Source organism: Leptosomus discolor, chromosome 23 (assembly GCF_034619465.1).
Source record: "Leptosomus discolor isolate bLepDis1 chromosome 23, bLepDis1.hap2, whole genome shotgun sequence".
NCBI classification, from domain to species: Eukaryota; Metazoa; Chordata; class Aves; order Leptosomiformes; family Leptosomidae; genus Leptosomus; species Leptosomus discolor.
In genome coordinates this window covers 9058059-9076793 of record NC_141413.1, presented here as the reverse complement: position 1 = coordinate 9076793, position 18735 = coordinate 9058059, and the positions used below count along the sequence as shown (strand labels likewise).

Genomic DNA, 18735 nt, shown 5'->3' with positions numbered 1-18735 from the left:
CACAATAAAAAGTTGTTACTGGAATGAAGTCATCAATTTATGGCTTTCAACTAGCCTGTAGTTAGCAGAGGAGAATTTTTCTTTAAAAGTACTTAAATACTGAAAGCATCAATATGGTTATAGCCATGTATGCTATCCATTTAGCATTAGTTACCCTTGAATCCTTACAGCAGCACATAATGATGTAAATTTAGTGCAAACACACATTGATGCAGCTGCAGCATTGTTTACTTAGTGGCAATATACGCACAGTGAGCTTATACCATTGGGTTTTTAATTTTATTCTGATCAGATTACTCATGAAATACATTTTTATGGTACTTCAGCATGGTTAATAAGACTATAGAGTGGGGAGAAGATCTGTTAGATAAGTGATTTTCAGTCTTTTTCATTTGTGCTCTTCTGAATGTCTTCTGGTGGAGATGCAGATACCTTTAGAGATTCCACACACATATGTTGCTTTATAAAATACAACAGTGATTTTTAACTATCTTTTGCAGACTGCAAATAGAGTCCGTAGAGTGCCCAGGGATCAAAAATGTTATTTGGAAAGCCACTGTTTTAACTCACGGCCATTACATACTACAATGATAAATTTCTTGCTCACCTACTTTATAAATACTTTACTTTCTTACTCTCCACTTGTAATTTAGTGCTTGCTGTTCCCTTATGTCACTTCTGTTGCTTTTTTTTGCTGAACTTCTGCAAATTTGTCGGAACCTCCTGAAGTAATAAAGTAGTAAGCACACTATTTTAGGGTATTGCTGCTCCTGACATCAAATGGTATCTTTTGGCTGCTTGTGCCTTTAATGCAGGTGCCTTTGCATATAGATAGTAAAACTGTAATGATCTTAGAGAAAATACAGTGTACTTTCAGTTACCTAAACGTGTTAGCCCATGGGGATAATGAGTTGTCATAAACAGCTGGCCTTTTTCGATTAAAAAATTAAGCTGGGTGGAGAGAGGCAGCACTACCTATGACAATTTGTATTGCAGTCATTAATACTTGGTTCAGATTTACACATTTTAATCATAACTATGAGTGAGGAATGTTTATAGGAAGCTTAGATTTTTTTTGGAAGTTTTCCCATCACTACAGAAACCTGCTTGTCATTTCCTTTCTTTAAAAGAACAAACCAAACAAAAAACAAACCCGAAAACAACAACAAAAAAAACCCAAACCAAAACCAAGGTGGTTTGGGTTAGTTTTTTCCCTGAGAACTTAATCTCTAGGTGAGGCAATGCATTGAAAGTGTTTTATGTTTTCCTTGAAATGTAACATTGCACTCTCTAAAATTTGGTGTCTGATGAGAATTTGAATTGGTTCTGTTTGCTGTCAGGGCTATAGTGAGAATGGATAGTGTGCTGTGGTGATTTGAGGCCAGTATTTAATAAGGGTTAGGCATTCTGGAAGACTGAGTGTGTCCTGTGGTGTAGAAAACAAATAAAGCTTGTCTCTATATTCTACCAATTCTGTGCAACTTGATTAGTTTGTGTGGGAAGATGGAGCTCTGTAATAGGTTGGGCTGTATTATTTTGCTTTTCCTAGTTCTACCTTCCAGTTTTACTGTGAAAGTGAATACTGTAAGGATCTTCTGTTCAAGCTTGCCTGCATGCTGATGTTTAACTTAAGTGCTGAATGAGCACATACACATGATTGTCAGTATCCTAAAAAATGATGCCTGTGAAATCTTGAGTGATCATCAAACCCGTATTCTTTTGCAAAGACGCTGTCAGGTGCATGTGGTAAAAATCATAGAATCACAGTCCCTTGAGGTTGGAAAGGACCTCTGGAGGTCATCTTGTCCAGCCTCACTGCTTAAACAAGGCCACCAAGAGCCAGTTGCTCAGGAACATGTCCAGATAGCTTTTGAATATCTCCAGGGAGGGAGACTCCACAACCTCTCTGGAAAGCCTGTTCCAGTGTTCAGTCACAGTAAAGAAGTGTTTCCTGGTGCTCGGATGGAACCTCCTTTGTTTCAGTTTGTGCCCATTGCTTCTGGTCCTGGCACTGGGCACCACTGAAAAGAGCCTGGCTCCATCTTCTTTACACTCTTCCTTAAGATATTTGTACAGATCGGTAAGATTACTCCCCAAGCCTTCTCTTCTCTAGTCCCAGCTCTCTCAGCCTTTCTTCATCAGAGAGATGCTCCAGTCTGTTAGGCATCTTAGTAGCCCTTTCCTGGGCTCTCTCCAGTAGCTCCATGTCTGTCTTGTGCTGGGGAGCCCAGACTGGACACCTTTAATATTACTTTATTATAAGGAGAGCCTGCCATGATAAGATCATTTACTTTTTTTTAACTGTATTCCTAAAAATATTAAATCCATGACAGTACAGATAAAAGCAAAGGGTCTTTAGCTAAGAGGTGGTAAATCAAATCCTCTGTAGTAGACAGGAAATGTGAAAGAAGAGGAAGAGAAATAGTGATTTTTTTTTTTTATTAATTATTTTTTTGGAAGAGGTGGATTTTTTTTTTTTTTGAAGGGCTTAAGTGTTAATGCTTTAACAAATGCTATGAAAGTAGTGTTTCCATTTCTCTGCCTGATGATCTGCCGACTGTGGAAGATCCTTTCTTTCCTTTACTTGCATCTCAAATACTTGTTTTACGGATGACTTTAAGGAGTTGTTGAATTTTGAATTCAGTATTTGTTTTAAATTAATTTTTTTAATACCCAGAATTTTTTCAGAATGCTCCTCGTCAGAGATGTTTAGGGTAAATGCCTGTCTGAGCAAAGGGCAAGAGTAACTCAGCTGACCTGTGATTAGGTTTTAAGCAGCATTTGCGAACAACTGGGAGCACATTATTTAGTTTTACCTTTGTTGCATAACTGTGGACTTAAAACAGCTCTTCCTGGGAAATTCATAGCATGGAATCAATAACATTTTTTAAGATGGTAGAAAGGGCAGAAATGTGAATAAATGTACTCTGAATATGGGGGGGAAATTGATCTTATATCCATATAGTGGGATGACCAACCTAATTGCAGGCCCATTAGTGTGACAATCATCCTGACTTAAATAGTAGGGTGACTGGCTTATTACTCAGTAGAAAGTCCAGGGAGAGTTATTTGCTCAGTACAAATGAACACTGGTACGTGAAAAACGTGTGTCAGATGATATATTTTTACAAGACTACAGCTTGGTTAATAAGGGTAATTGATGTTACCTACTTAGAGTTTTGAGAGGTATTTGACTTAAAGCCATTTGCTTAAGCTGAAATGTTACAAAATCAAGCTAATACACGTGGAATAAATCAAGCTGCAAACAAGGAGTAATTAAGCAGCTTTGTTATTAGGGGGTGCAAGGCAGTTGGACTAGGTGATCATTGTAGGTCCCTTCCTACAGAACTATTCTAAGGGAGATTGGTCTGGGTTGTGTGTCTTTCTGTACCGCTATTTTATGAATAGATTAAAAAATAACGTAGCAGCTGACAGAAAAAGAGGGTATTTGGTAAATGAATTGAAGGGCAGTTCACTGTCAGTGACAGTGACTCACACTGGGAGAGTATTTGAAGGTCCTCTCCAGTAATTAGCATGGTTTTCTAGCTCAAAGCCAGAGAGATTCAGATGGTCCTTAAATATATAAACAGGGGCATCTCAAGGGGAGTAGAGACATTCTGTCATCTCTTTATTTAGCTTTGGTGAAAATACTACACCATCTTTCTCAGTTATTCACACTTGGTAAGAGTATCGATAAACTGGTATTGTTCAAAGAACAGTCGTGGGCTGATTAAGACACTGGAACAAAAGTTCTATAATGATAGATTCAAAGAAAGCAGAGGCAAAAGAGTGACTGGATAAATTTACAAATTACTTAGGTGAGAACTGTTATCTGGTAAGAGAGATTTTCCTGCCTAGCAGGTAAAAGGAAAACTAATACAAAAGCAGATTAAGTAAATTCAGTGTCTGGAGACAGAAATTCAGATGGTAAAGTGTGAATATCAACTAGTGTCAATGATTAACTGTTGCAGTAGTTTACCAACAGATGTGTAAAATGTCGCTGACTATCCCAATTGGTAGGTTAAAACCAAAATTAATTCAGGGAATGCCTTACAGTATTCAGTAAGTTCTCAGTAAATGATGATGTTCCTTTCTGTCTGTATAAGGTCTAAACCTACTTTAGTGTTTGGAAAGTCACCGAAATACAAAACTTGCTGCATCAAAAAAAAAAGTCTGAGGAGAGAGAAATTCAGCTTACTTTTAATGAATTTTCAGAATAAAAAGAAAAAAAGAAAAAAATTTGGCCAAATTCAGTTATCTGTGTATTTCTATTGGCATTTAAAAGCATAAGCCATGAAAAAAATGGAAATATTTTATATCTTCAACAGATGCAGAAAATACAGATCTAAATGGAAACATGCTTTTATTGCAACTTCATGTGTTCCCCTACGCTGGAACATTTTCATTTGTGAACATACTGTATAAATAAAATTTGTAAAGGGTGGTGAGTCTTTCCAGGGCTTTATCGTATAGCCTAGTGTTTAATTTGAATTGTGTATTAAAGGCTCAGAGCTTTGACCATGCAAAATCTTGAAAGCATTTCTGTTCTTTGAAAAATGTAATGTGCAATGTGATTGCTGATGAGCAGACCTTGATCCTTCTTGTTACCCTTCGCAATTAATCTCTAAGCTAATATTGATACGTAAAGTTGATAAACATGATGGGAATGCTTGGGAAAGCTTCCGTGAATGCTCAGGTCAAACAAAAACGTTTGAACAGTATCTTTTAATTTGTGTTTTCAGGTAACCCAACTTTGAAACCATTATCTATGCTGAGAAAAGGTGAAGCAAAGGATTCTTCACTTGAGCCAGATACTTCTACACCCATGAAAAAGAAGAAGGGATGGCCAAAAGGGAAAAGCCGAAAACCGGTCCACTGGAAGAAAAGACCTGGTCGAAAACCAGGTTTTAAATTGAACCAGGAAAAGGTGCCACCATCAGTTCAGGATGAAGGAGATGATGCAGTGGTAGCTAATTCAAAACCAGGGCGTAAGCCCAGAATTTCAGATAAAGAAGAAAGTGTTGAGCAGAAAGAAGAGCTGCCTCTTATTGAGGAAAGGAAAGAGGAAGGTGTGAATATGGAAGCAGAAGAGGTAGGAGAGGGAGAAGAGGAAGATATAGCCAGCAGTGAAGTAAGAGCAGTTTCTCCTGTGGACAGCAACAGCAGTCCAGTGTCAGAAGTAAAAGAGGCTGAGATAGAAGAGGAGGTAGAGGAGAAGCCACGGGTTTTAGAAGAGCAGAGGCAATCAGAAGAAGAACAGCAAGAACTAGATGAACCCGAGCATGACCATGAGGAAGAAGAGGAAGTTGCAGTAATGACAAATCAAAATGAAGATCATGATGCTGATGACGAAGATGACGGTCATCTGGAGTCTGTGAAGAAAAAAGAATTGGAGGAACAGCCTGTTAGAGAAGGGGTGAAGGAGGAGCCTCAGGTGCAAGAATGTTTTTTAGAAACAAGCATACCAAGCAGTAGAGAAGATGCAAAAGAAAAAGATGAAGCAGAGGCAGATTCTGAGGAAGAGCAGGCTTCCAATGAGACATCGGTGGGCTCAGAGCATGTCCCTGGGTCTGAAGATGATCACGAAGAAGAACAAAGTAATAAAGAAGGGTTAATTGAATTAAAGGAAGAGGAGGAGATTCCTCATAGTGAACTAGACCTTGAAACTGTTCAAGCAGTCCAGTCCTTGACCCAGGAGGAAAGCAATGAGCATGATGTAGCTTACCAGGACTGTGAAGAAACTCTCGCGGCTTGTCAGACTTTGCAGAGTTACACCCAGACTGAGGAGGATCCTCAGATATCAATGGTTGAAGATTGCCAGGCCTCAGAACACAACAGTCCAATATCCTCTGTTCAGTCCCACCCCAGCCAGTCTGTACGTTCTGTCAGCAGCCCAAATGTGCCTGCTCTGGAGAGCAGTTACACCCAGATCAGTCCTGAACAAGGATCTCTGTCCGCACCCTCTATGCAGAACATGGAGACCAGCCCCATGATGGATGTGCCTTCAGTATCGGACCACTCTCAGCAGGTGGTGGATAGTGGCTTCAGTGACCTTGGCAGCATTGAGAGCACTACAGAGAATTATGAAAACCCCAGCAGCTATGACTCCACTATGGGAGGCAGCATTTGTGGAAATAACTCTTCCCAGAGCAGCTGTTCGTATGGAGGACTGTCCTCTTCTAGCAGCCTCACTCAGAACAGTTGTGTTGTCACACAGCAAATGGCAAACATTGGCAGCAGTTGCAGCATGATGCAGCAAAACACTGTCCAGCCTGCAGCAAACTGCAATATCAAGTCACCTCAGAGCTGTGTAGTGGAAAGGCCTCCAAGTAACCAGCAGCCAACAGCGCAGCCACAACAGCAGCAGCCTCAGTCACAGCAGCCACAGCCCCCACCTCCACCCCAGCAGCAACCTCCACTGTCTCAGTGTAGCATGAACAACAGCTTTACTCCAGCACCCATGATCATGGAGATACCTGAATCAGGAAGCACCGGTAACATAAGTATCTATGAGAGGATTCCAGGGGATTTTGGTGCCGGGAGCTATTCGCAACCATCAGCCACATTCAGTTTAGCCAAGTTGCAGCAGCTGACAAACACCATTATGGACCCTCATGCCATGCCTTATAGCCATTCTCCTGCTGTGACTTCCTATGCAACCAGCGTTTCTCTGTCCAACACAGGATTGGCTCAGCTAGCTCCCTCTCATCCATTAGCAGGCACACCACAAGCACAAGCCACTATGACACCCCCACCAAACCTGGCGTCCACCACCATGAACCTCACGTCACCTCTGCTTCAGTGTAATATGTCTGCTACCAATATTGGTATTCCCCACACGCAGAGGTTGCAGGGGCAGATGCCCGTCAAGGGGCATATCTCCATTCGCTCGAAGTCAGCACCACTGCCCTCTGCAACTGCACACCAGCAGCAGCTCTACGGCCGCAGCCCACCCGCAGTTGCCATGCAGGCTGGTCCACGTACGTTAGCTGTTCAGCGTGGTATGAACATGGGAGTCAACCTCATGCCAACCACCCCTTACAATGTTAACTCCATGAATATGAACACCCTGAATGCCATGAACAGCTACAGAATGACACAGCCTATGATGAACAGCAGTTACCATAGTAACCCTGCCTACATGAACCAGACAGCACAGTATCCTATGCAGATGCAGATGGGAATGATGGGGAGCCAGGCCTATACCCAGCAGCCTATGCAGCCAAATCCTCATGGAAACATGATGTACACTGGCCCCTCCCATCACAGCTACATGAATGCTGCTGGGGTGCCCAAGCAGTCTCTCAATGGACCATACATGAGAAGATGAGCAAGATGAACTTGCATCCTAAAAACTGAAATATATATAAATAAAGGAACCTTTTATACTGACGAGCCAGAGAAAATGGACCTTTTTCCAGTTAAAATATTGCTGTAGATTTAGAGGGATTTTCTTTGGTTTATTTTATTTTTTAGGAAGCCTGGTCTTTATTTTTTGGATTTTTTTTGTTTGTTTGTTTTGTGTTTTTGTTTTCTTCACAATCCTGAAACATTTTACAGCTAAAATCATTTACAGATGTTTTTTAGAGGGGAAAACATGCACAAAATCTTTTCATAATTTAAAAAGAGCCTTACTTTGCTGACAATGTGGACAGAATATGTGTAACAGTAAAATCATTTTTTCTAAATTTTTTTTCAACTGTATGTCCTTCTCCCTTCCCTGTGCCCCTCTGTATGCAGTTTCTAGTGCTGCAGTCATATAAAATGTTTGACATCTCAAAGAATAACAAACCTTCCCTTTACACCCCATCTGGCATTTCCTACTGCTAGCAGGAGGCACTTACTGGGAGACTTGGAAGGGGACACAGAGGATAAATGAAGCTTTTTATTTCTGCAAGTCAGGAAAAATTTTTAATCTTTAATTTTCCCTGACTCCCTTGCCCTCAGTAAAATTTGGAGTTATGTGTAAACGATAAAGTATTCACATTGGTGTTTTGTAGATGAGTTAATTGAAATTGTATGTTTCATGCTGAAAGTATAATGTAACTTTTAAATGATCCCATTCACCACCCAGACATGCATGTGCACGCACACGTGCGTGCATGCACACATGTTCTGTCACTGAACTACTGGAAGCCTCTCAAGAGAGAACTATCTGTGTATCCCTTATGCAGTCATGAGGAGGACAGGGTGGTTAACAGTCTGTTAGAACAAGAAAATGGTTGCAGGCTCTTCTGGTGAACTGCAAGTCAGCCACAACTCTTGAGATCCCAAACTCTGCTTTAGTATGTACTTCGAAATGCTGAGGGTCTTGGTTCTAAGCCTTTGAGTCAGGCTGAGCTCAAAAGCAGCTGTTTCCAGTGGTCTGCCTCTTAATCTCTTTACTTAGGTAATCTTGGAAGATAAAGTGTATGTTTTAAGTGACTCGACGAGAACCCTGTGGTGTCCTTGTCACTCTTTCATTCCTGGTATGGGGTAGGAAGTTGCTGAGTGTGCCGCTTTCTGGGGGAATCAGTGATGCTTTCCCTGATTCTCCCGCTGTGTTTGAGACCCATTTTATAGGAATAGCCACACTTTTGATCTCATGTGGGAAAAGAAGGGAATCGGCCTGTTTTGCAAGAGTGAAACAGTCCAAACGCCATAGTAGGATGCAGGCGGCAGGATTTTGCTGTTTGTTACCGCATAATCCAATTTACATTTTTTTTGGCTACACTGCTGGCACGTCACCCAATACAAAAAGGGACACCCTTTAATGTAAAGTTCTTTTTTAATTGTATATGGAGTAGAAATGCAGACACATTAATAAGACTAATTTCTTTTGTTTTTAAACCAAAAGAGTCTAAAAGTTGGGGTTTCTTCGGATGCACTAAAATGGACTTTTCTCCGATAACTGCTAACCATAAAAGGCAGAATTCAAAGGACTTCCACTTTTTATTTCTGTTTAGTTTTGAGCATGTACAAGGCTGTGTAGGACCCCATTTCTCTGTATATACTATTCCAGTTCCAAATAACCCATGTAGAAAGCGCACTGTGCTGCCCTCTCCTTCCTAGATCTTCAGCTGTGTCACTGCTTCCTGATTGCTGGGGGGGCGGGTAGGGGGGTGGGTCGGGGTCTGAGACAGGAGGAGAAGCTGTTGCAATGAGGGCCGTGAGTTTAGTTTGTTTGCTGTTATGTTTGGTTTGGTTTTGTATGTTTTTTTTATCAATTGGGCAGCTCCCTTTTCCACAAGCCTTTGTGACTGTAGAACTATTGTAGAAAAAAAAAAAAATGTTCTTTTCTATATATAAAAAGAAATTATCCAACGCAGTAATATTGGTACCTACCATTTTTTCACTTCTGTTTAAAAAAAAAAAAAAAATATGTATTTTTAGCAAGATAACTTGGGTAATCTTCTAAAAGAAATTAAAAAAAAAAATCTCACTGTTAGTGACTTTGATGCCTTTTAAAAATAAGAGCTTTTTCATTTCATTCCATCTTTAAAATTTTTTATCTTTGTTGTAGAATATTAAAAACTATTTTAAGAAAGATAAAAATTCTCTTTAAAGAGATCTCTAGAGTGTGTGAATAGGAGCTCCAGATGCCTCTAAAAGCCGCATGTACAAATGAAGCTGAGTCTATTCCTGTCTGTTTATATTTGCTTTTCCTGTTTTGTAACCTCTTTGTACTTTGTTCATGGTGACTTGTAAGCTAAGGGGAAGGGGTGCCTAGATGCCTTTGTAATTCTCCATGTCATACGCTCCTGGCTGGATGGTCTCCCTTCCTCTCCTTGTATGTAATATCACTTTTTTTTCCCCTTTCTAGCAAGTACTTTCAAAAGAACTCTGTACATTTTAACATAAAAAAAATAAATTATGTTGAGCCATTTTGGATGTCAGTTGTGCATGTGGATTTTTTTTTTTTTTTCTTTCCTATGAGCAGTGAACTCTGTCCCTGATCCTTGGTCCTGGGAATGTGATTCCCTGTTGGCCTTTTGACCTAGGAGAGAGGTGGTACTTGGAATTTACCTGTGAGATCTCTGTCCATGTTAATTTTTATCTACAGCTTCTCATCAGAGAAAGATTAAAAAGTAGAAGAACCAAAAACTTGAAAGCTTCTTTAGAAATCATCACCTTCACGTTCCTTTTTGCAAGGGCTGCCTGGAACTTAAGCGAAGTGTGTAACCTGGTTTTGAGCAGATTCTGTTTGTGCAATCGCTCCAGAGTTTCGACTTGTGCCCTTACAAGGCTGCTGTGGGGGTGTGAAGCCCCCCCACCCCGTTAGTGCTCCGGGCAGGAGAACCAGGGGCGCGGCCCCGCAGCCTCCGGGCAGCGCCGGAGCACCCGGGAGCCCCGGGTCGCCCAAGTCCCAGCGCGGCTCTCACCGCCGAGGCTTCCCCGGGAAAAACGCCGCCCGCTCGGCCGCCCGGGCCTGGGGCCTGGGCCTGGGCCTGGGCGGCTCCCGGCGCCTCGCAGGGCCTCCCGGGAGCGGAGCGTGGGGCGGAGCCGCGGCGCTGCCCAGGGCGTTTCCGCAGGTGTGCAGTCGTGAGGATGTCCTCCCGTCAGCAGGCTGTGCCTGTGTGTCACGGTAAATAAATTAAAAGGGCCTTTGGAAGTGTAAAATTAAGGCTGACGCGCTGTTGGTGTCTCCAGTTCCCACCAAAGATGGAACGTAAGTTTATGTAAGGTGAGGATGATGCTGGGTCTTCCTTTAAGCTGATCTGTTTTTCCTTGGACTCGTCATATTGTTTTATTGAGGCACCTGAATTTTCAGGTCAAACACACCTAGATCCTGATAGAAGCTAATGTACAGGGGTGCTCCTGGGTGATTCATTTATTTATTCTCACAAGAGTTTTTAGGTTATTCAAGCACGAAGGAGAGAGAGACAGGGTGACCTGTGATTAAGGTTTTCACTACTTTAATCACTTTCCACAATTGTGAATTATAGTGAGTACATCAGCAGTGTTATAGGTAAGAATCATCAGGATCGCAGTAATATGCATCCTGTGTGTTTACATGTATGTGTGTTACTTTTGCATAGTCAGTGCTGGAGTTAAGACTGAATTAACAATTCTGTGCCGGAAAGCTGTGTTTAGTCGCTCATGGCTTTTACATGTTTTTTAAGTTGTTCATTAAAGGAAGCTTTAGCACTGCGCAGCAGCAAAGTTGCGAGGTGGTGGGTGCCACCGTAGCGTGCCCTGCTTTCTCTGTAATGATTGCGGTTTGTGGTCTTTTGGGTTTTGCTTGGTATTCTTGGCATACACTGAATCTAGCAGATGTGATTTGACCATTAAAATATGCTCAGCTTGAATTGTTACCTAACAACAATACTGTTGGAGTCAGGTTTTATTTATTACCAATTTTCAGAAACATCTCTCATTTTTAGGATACAACATGGGTTTTAAAAGTAAAATACCAATTGAGAACAGTTGCGTGTTCTCTAGCAAGTCAAAATGGCTTAGACTTCCAGAATTAATGTGCTGAGTGAGTAGACTAGAGTGTAATTCTGCTGCTTTAGATAACTCTAGAATTTGAAGTAGTCATGGCAGATCACTTCCATGAAATAACAGTATATGGTTATGTTCAAGTAAAATGCTTGTATCATAAACTGACAAGTAGGGCAAGTCAAAGTCTTCATCTGATGCCTGGGCACCAAATCATGGTTACACGTGCTGATACTAAATACTTTTCAAATAATTATTTGAGATCTTTGCAGTGCTTCGTCACTAGCTGTCAAGCTAGGGGTGAGCAGGGCCAATGCTGCTAATAATAAAAATTAAACTTCTTGTACGTTTTTCAGTTCTTAAGGTAGTTGAAACTATTTTAAGAAGAAAAATGTCTAGATAGGAATATAACAATTTGTAACAACTTTCTAGCTTTGTGGGCCGAGGAACAAAGGTAAGTTTTTATGGAAATCTATAAAGGTCATGGAAATGTGATTCCAGAGTTAATGAGCTGATAAACAGTAACTGCTTCTTAAGATATGTTTAGAAAAAGCATTATTTGATCAAATAGGCCTCACTGTTAATAGCCTCTGCTTGTTGTTTAAAAAAATAAAGAACTCCTGTTTGTGTGCGCTAACCTGATGATCACCACGTTTAGGAGCCATGAACAAAGTGACCTCTTGTTTAGAATCTTGTCATACAAACTATCAAATCCTACCATTAGAGAATGACTAAATAGGGGAGGGGTTTTTTCCTTGATTTTTTTTTTTTTTTTTTGAGAGAGAGTTGCCAAGGTAGAACAGGGTTGAAATCAGACTGTCTTGAAGTGCAAGAACCTTTAATACCTTAGAGCATGGTGTGAACAGCTGCTGCTGCCACAGGCTCTGCATTGCTGCAGCCAGATACCATTCTGTGGGCATGGTGAGAGCCGTTCCATTCAGCACTGTCAGGTTCGCTCTAAATTAGTTGATATGTGGATCAAAATGTCTGTTACCAGCTCTCAATGTGCAGGGAAGAGTTTGAATGCAACCCACAGCAACATACAAACTACTGCCTGGGAGACTAGTGTTGTAGTTTTGGAAGAGGCTAACTGAAAGGAGAGTGGTCTTATAGGGGTCTGACAGTTCTGAAAGCTCATCAGTGAGATAATTAAGAAAATGCTAGAAAGAACAGAACCGTCTTAATTAGGTTCCCAACCTGGGGAGAGAGCTCCTTGCTGAGATCCTACCTCTGCAGCAACAGAGGAACGCAGATAGACTGAGGCAGACTAAGTTTACAGCAGCTAAGGTGGGGCCTGCAGCATCTTTTATCTTCACAGCTTGTCAGCCAGAATAATTTACCTAAAAATAGCTGCCTGAAGTTGAGCTTTGAATGTAAAATTCTTTTGCCCCTAACACAGAGAATCTCAGCAACTTCACCAAACATTGATCTTCACCTAGAGTAGGGCAGGACTCCAGCTGCATGTTTAGTCTCTTGAAGTATCTGCAGTACCTTGCACAGAGAGTCAGGAATTTGTTTCTGTGCTTCCTTCCTTACAGGAGAACAGATCTGTATGGGGAATGGGCACATAATAACCTTATTCATTTTGTGTGATTATTTTCCTAAGGGTTCCCCTGTCAGTATCTATTTGTTCTCCTTTGCGAAATACTTTATCCTGTGAACTCTTTGGAACAGGGTCTCTGTTGTCGCCACATTTGTCATTGTGTCACATGGTGGAATCCCATTCTGTGATTGGGGCACCAGGGAGTTACTGTAGTACAAATAATCTATTTTCAAGGAAAAAGTGATAAATATGGTGCTCTATTCCAAATAATTAAATAACGTTCTGGAAAAGTTTCTTCTCTACTAACATGTTAGCTAGTTACCATGTTAGCACATGGTACCTTTCAGCTATAGGAGGAAGTCTGTTTAATGGAATTCTGTCATCCTCTGTTTCCCCGTTTTATTGAATAGGAATAAGCAGCAACAGGATATGACACATCTACTGTTACAGACATTTCCCCAACAACTTCTTCGAAGAAAAGTCATTGTTGGATATAAAAGTGATGTGGTGAGTTAAGTGAAATTACGACTCAGTCCATTTCCAACTTGTCCTGAGACCTTGCTGAAATAGCATGAATGGTGAAGAAGATGAGCTTCTCTTTGTGTACAGCAGATCTCTAGGGTCCTTTTCTACCAACCATACACCTACAGCACACCTTGACATCAATTGTAGGCCAAATGCTTCATAACTTAAAACATCATGAGTGTAAGCTCCTGCACAGGACGATCTTATGTGTATGGCAGAGACACCTCATTCCACTTAACTCAGATTTTTAAGTCATGCTGTCAAAATTAAAGACAAATGTTTCAAAAACAACCACCACTGACTCCAAAGACCATTTAGTAGGTATGCCACTCACCCTCCAGTTAGAGAGCTAAATATAACTTCAAATGCTATCAGCTCGGGCCGTACCAGGACAATAGCTCTGGACCTAGAGTTCAACGGGGTCAAATCCTCACTGGTATGTTGAGGGGAAAGGGAAAAGAGTGTCACATAGGAAGAACTGAATTGTTACTGGACAGCAGATTTCCTGAACCAGGGCTTCAGTCAGTTCTGCTGGGAGGAGCCATTCTCCATAGCAGCAGGTTCAAGGTGCTTTGTGTTCCCTTCTGATAAAAATCTTCTGCAGTCTGAAGTAGGCAAGGCTGCTGTTGCTTTAGGAGTGTCCTTGTCCTCCTTTGGTTTGAGTTAGTGAGCATGCTCTCAACCAAAGCAAATCACAGAACCTGGTCCTCAGAAAGTGGTCAGAACTGCCTGGGCATATACAGCAAAGGGTCAGCAGGTGATTGAAGGACTGAGGACAAAGGAAAACGCTGAAAAAACAGTGTCTTTAGAGGCCATTGCAGGCAGCCTTGATCATCCCTCTACCTATCCAGCTGTGAGACAGGCACTTTGATCTGCTAGGAACCATGACCACTGTCCTCAAGAACCTTCATCACAGATACTGTGCAGGGCTCGGTGAGTCCAAGCAGCAAATGCTGGTGCAGGAGGAAGGTGGAAAGAGAATTGTGATGGTATGGGGTATGGGATGTCTGGAGGCTGTGATGGTGTATGTACAGCTGTGGATCACTGTGCTGGGGTCAGGGTCTGAAGAATGCAACATTACTCTGGATAAGGTGGTGAGGAAAATGAGTTTGAACAGGGAAGTGTTTCTGGCCTTAGAAAAGCATAGGTATCCCTCTCAGCTACGCTGGTAAAAGCAATTCATCTGCTCAAGTGCACCCTCCTTTTCTGGGGATAGCAGATGATGCTTTCAGCGCCCTGCAGGGTGTACCAAAAGGGTATTAGATCAGTAATCTGACTGTTAGAACAATAATCAGACTTACAGGCAGAGTCTGAACCTGGGGCTGTCTGGAGTCTTGCTAGATACTTCTCTGCTCTGCTTTGTGGGCAGGCAGGGACTATGGGTATTTTGCAATTCGTGTGTCTAGTGGTTTTCCAGTCATGATCAGTCACGCAGTAATGCACAGGGCAACAGGGTGGGTGTTTTAGGGTAAATGCTATGGCCAGGAACAGTCTTTTGAAAAGTTCTCTACATCTCACCTTCCCTGTAGCATCCCTTCTATTCTCTGTTCTCCTTGTTCTCTGTTCTTCTTATTCTCACCTTTCCTTTAGCATCTGTTCTGATTCTCTTTAAGATACAGGAATGATTCCATGGTAAGGTTTTGGGATGGGTGGTTGGCTCTTCACCTTATGGGTTCCATCCAACCATGCTTTTTAGCTTTTCTCTGAAATCATTAAGGGTTTGAAGCCATTTTTGAAGAACTTCTATTCTGGTTTCAGAATCAAGGGCTTTTGAGAGATATATGAAAAAAACGTGGAACTTCTGGTAAACCTGGGAGAGATAGCAAGGTCCCAGTGCCTTGCGGGTCCTCTCTGACCCCATTTCTTTCCTGACTGCAGCTTTATGTAGTCAGTGGCAAACACAGGGTATCCACAAAGACTGCTGCAGGAAAACAGCAGGTAGGATGTAAGGGAATCCGCAGTGAATTGACTCTGCTAACTACCTGGTTAACTATGATGAAGGAGTTTAGCCTGTGGGCTGTAATATGTCAAGATAGAATCCTGAATTCAGCATTGAGGAGCTCATGAAAATATTCTTGTTCCTTCTGTAAGACTGGATCTCCTTCCTCCTGTCTGCACACTGAGGGGGAAGCAGCTTTTCAGACAGTTTTGGGAAGGTGCTTTTCTGTTTTGTCCCCTGGACCAGCAAAAGCATGACCCCACTCACTCCCATGTCTTTTTACCCATATCTGGTTCTCCCTTGATTACTGCTCTTGTACTGTGCTTACTCTGTTCTGGCTTACAAAGAGTTAAGAGGTGGGATCTGTTTGTAAGAGGAGGCAGTGTCTTACAAGCATGCAGGCAAAGACCGAGTGTACTGCCACTGCCTGATGCCATTTAGCTGAGTATATAGCAGATGCTTTGTTGACAGCAGGAAAAAAAGGGATGCCCATGCCAAAGTCTGGAGTGCAGTACAGCTATCCCGTGAGTGCAAGTGTGCAGACCCTGCCACGTAGCAAGGCTGGGTTTCTGAAGTTTGACCCAGCTTAATTCTTGAAATCTGGAAGACAGGACTCAGGTTAGGGATGAGATGTAAAGTCGCAGCAGTGTCTCGCTGCAGTCTTGCTAGCCGTGCTCAGAGCTCAGTGTGCCCCACAGCACTGAAAGGTTGGTGCCCAAACACTAGCAGGTGTACGTGGTGGGAACTGTATATGGCAGAACTTGGTTTCATTCCCGAGTTCCCTGTTTTGAAAAATTAGGAAGTTCCTCAGAAAGAATTCTAAACTAGCAGAGAGGCTGTTTTAGGATGCAAAGTCAAACAGACAGAAGTGTGGCGCTCTCAGCATGTTATGATTAGTTGTGACAACTGTTTTGCCTCCTGTGTGCCTGTTGTTGACCACATCATTTTTTGTATTAGGCCTCTGCCTCATTTGGCCTGCAAAGTGCTCATGTGGAAGAGGCGCAATTCAGGCGACTAGTGCAGCTGTGCTCCTGGCACCTCCTATCTGTGAAGCCTTTCACTATGCAGCTTCTATTTAATTTTGTAAATTTTTTAACATGGGTGTTCATAGGATGCTGCTATATAAAGATGTGCAGCTGGATCTAGATTTGAGCATGTTATTTACCCATGTGGGTACAGTAGACAGAACTAAAGTTGTCCTTGGAAAAGCCTTGTAACATTTGATTATTTCCTGTTCTTCATATTTTATTAGGACCTTCTCTATATTCTCAGCCATCATATTCTTTAAAAACTACATGGTACACCAGTCTTTTTCCTGGTTTTAGCACCCTCCTTGGTCTGTGGGTGAAGCAATAGAATTGGAGGAACTTCAGAGGGAAAAGAAATGCAGGAAAACTCACTCTGACAGAAGAGTGACCTATATTGTCTGTACAGTTAAGTCTGCATCTCAGCTTCTTGCCAGTCTAAATAACCTCTAAGTGACTGTCAAGCAGTTGCTGAGAAATGGACATTAATCCCTGCTTCGCCATCTTTTGACACAAAAGGGACCCTTTCTATCTAGAATTGGGGGACAGGACTGTGCCAGAAAAGTGCAGCATGTGCAGGGCTTCCGCCTGGGTGGATAATTTTGCTTTGCCCCATGGGCTTGCACATAGGGGACAGTTTTTCTGAGGGACAGGAATTGAGCTGATAAAGGCAGGGCCGCTCAGAAGCAAATCGTAAAGCACGCTGCTGCAGGTCATGTTACTGTCACAGCCAAAGAGTCCACCCCAGTTTTACCCTGGCCCCCTCACACACTGGTTCTGTGTGCAGGAACCAAAGTTAAACCTCCAGGCCTGACCCCTGGCTTCCAACATGGAATTGTTTGTGCTTTTGGAAGGCAGCTGCAGGTGAAATGTATGGATGTGTGTGGAGAAGGGGTGGCTGACTCTCCAGGAGCCTTGACTGGGGATCCTCAGAGAAGACTTGAGCTCCGGTGATGCCTGGATGGGCAGGAGCTGGTGGCTTGGGTTTACTTTTCTGGTGCTGTGTAGTCGAAGAGCAGACTCAGCCCTTGGTTTCTGTCTCCCATTCACAGCCAAGATCCCTCCCCTTGCTGCTCACTCAGTGGAGAGATGTGAGGAGGAAAGGATGCTGTTAAGCTGCACTTTGCTCCAGTACTTGGCACATCCTTTGCAGTATCGGCTGTTTTCTGAGCAGAGATGCTGTCTGCCTCTTAACCGATGCAGCAATTCCCTATTGCTCCCCTTGAAAGGAGCTGGAATCATAACCGAGAGAGTGAGCGAGTGATGCGGCTGCTGCACAGAGAGTGACTGAGAGGAAGAAAATTGGAGAGACTGGAATATGTGCCTGCCTCAGCAGCACTGCAGTGGTAAAGCCACTGACTGACTACATGCAGGTTACTGTTCTTTATGCATCGCTACAGAGAACCCAGAAGTCGGGATGAAATGCATTGGCCTCCTTTTTCACCGCTTCTCTATTGTCATCATGCATTAATTGCAGAGAGTTATTTTCCTTCCTGTGGCTGACTGCCTGCATCTCTTCTCATACTGCAGGAGAGACAGTGAGGGAGAGAGCACAGCACCAGCCTGGTGTCCTGTCCCACAAGGAGGATTCTGCATGATGTGCCAGTGCAGTCAGGGGCTGCTGCAATGGTGCACAGAACCTCTGGAACAGCTGGATTTGGGATTACTAATGCTTTATAAAGGTGTCCCAGACTCCATCTAGCAATTAGCTGGAGACATCAGCTGCCCTTTGGGGCTTGCTGGCTGCTTTCTATTTTCCTCTCATTATAGGTTTCACACTCATCTGGGTCGACAGCATTTGAGCTAGGGGAAGGGACTTTCTTGGTCAGGAATTGGAGGGTGCTGTGTGGAAAGTGTAGGTGTGAGCTGGAGGGAATTGCAGTCTGACCGGCCATGGCTCAAGCAGCTAAGCAGCTGAAGAAAATCAAAGATATTGAGGCTCAGGCACTGCAGGAGCAGAAGGAGAAGGAAGAATCCAATCGCAAGCGCAGAAACCGCTCTCGGGACCGGAAGAAAAAGGTCAGTGGCATTAGGGCAAGCAGCCCTATATCCAGATGCCTGTGCTTGTGGCAGTGAATGCTGTTTGTGGTTTGGGGGGGGGGGGGGGGGGGGAGCGGTGAGAGGGGAGAGAGGACAGAGGGGCAGTCTGGTTCCTGTACAAATTTATGTGCAGTCAGCACAAGAAACAGTCTGCCAAACAGAGGACAACTTTTGGGGACAGGAATCTCCTGTTTACCCTGACAGATTAGGGAGCTAGGGTGTAAAAAAAGTCAGGTGAAAGG

General features: G+C 42.8%; 2 protein-coding genes across 2 annotated transcripts in view; both read left to right on the top strand.

Annotated features, from left to right (window-relative positions):
- Positions 1–7393, top strand: part of KAT6A (lysine acetyltransferase 6A) — a 48585-nt gene extending 41192 nt beyond the window's left edge. Inside the window, exon 17 of the mRNA XM_086477033.1 lies at positions 4743–7393. Within this exon, the coding sequence (XP_086333159.1) occupies positions 4743–7330 (2588 nt within the window). The 3' untranslated portion in view covers positions 7331–7393. The remainder of the gene's footprint in view (positions 1–4742) is intronic.
- A 10953-nt stretch (positions 7394–18346) lies between these two features.
- Positions 18347–18735, top strand: part of ANK1 (ankyrin 1) — a 69443-nt gene continuing 69054 nt past the window's right edge. Inside the window, exon 1 of the mRNA XM_086477156.1 lies at positions 18347–18472. Coding sequence (XP_086333282.1) covers positions 18347–18472 — 126 coding nt within the window. The remainder of the gene's footprint in view (positions 18473–18735) is intronic.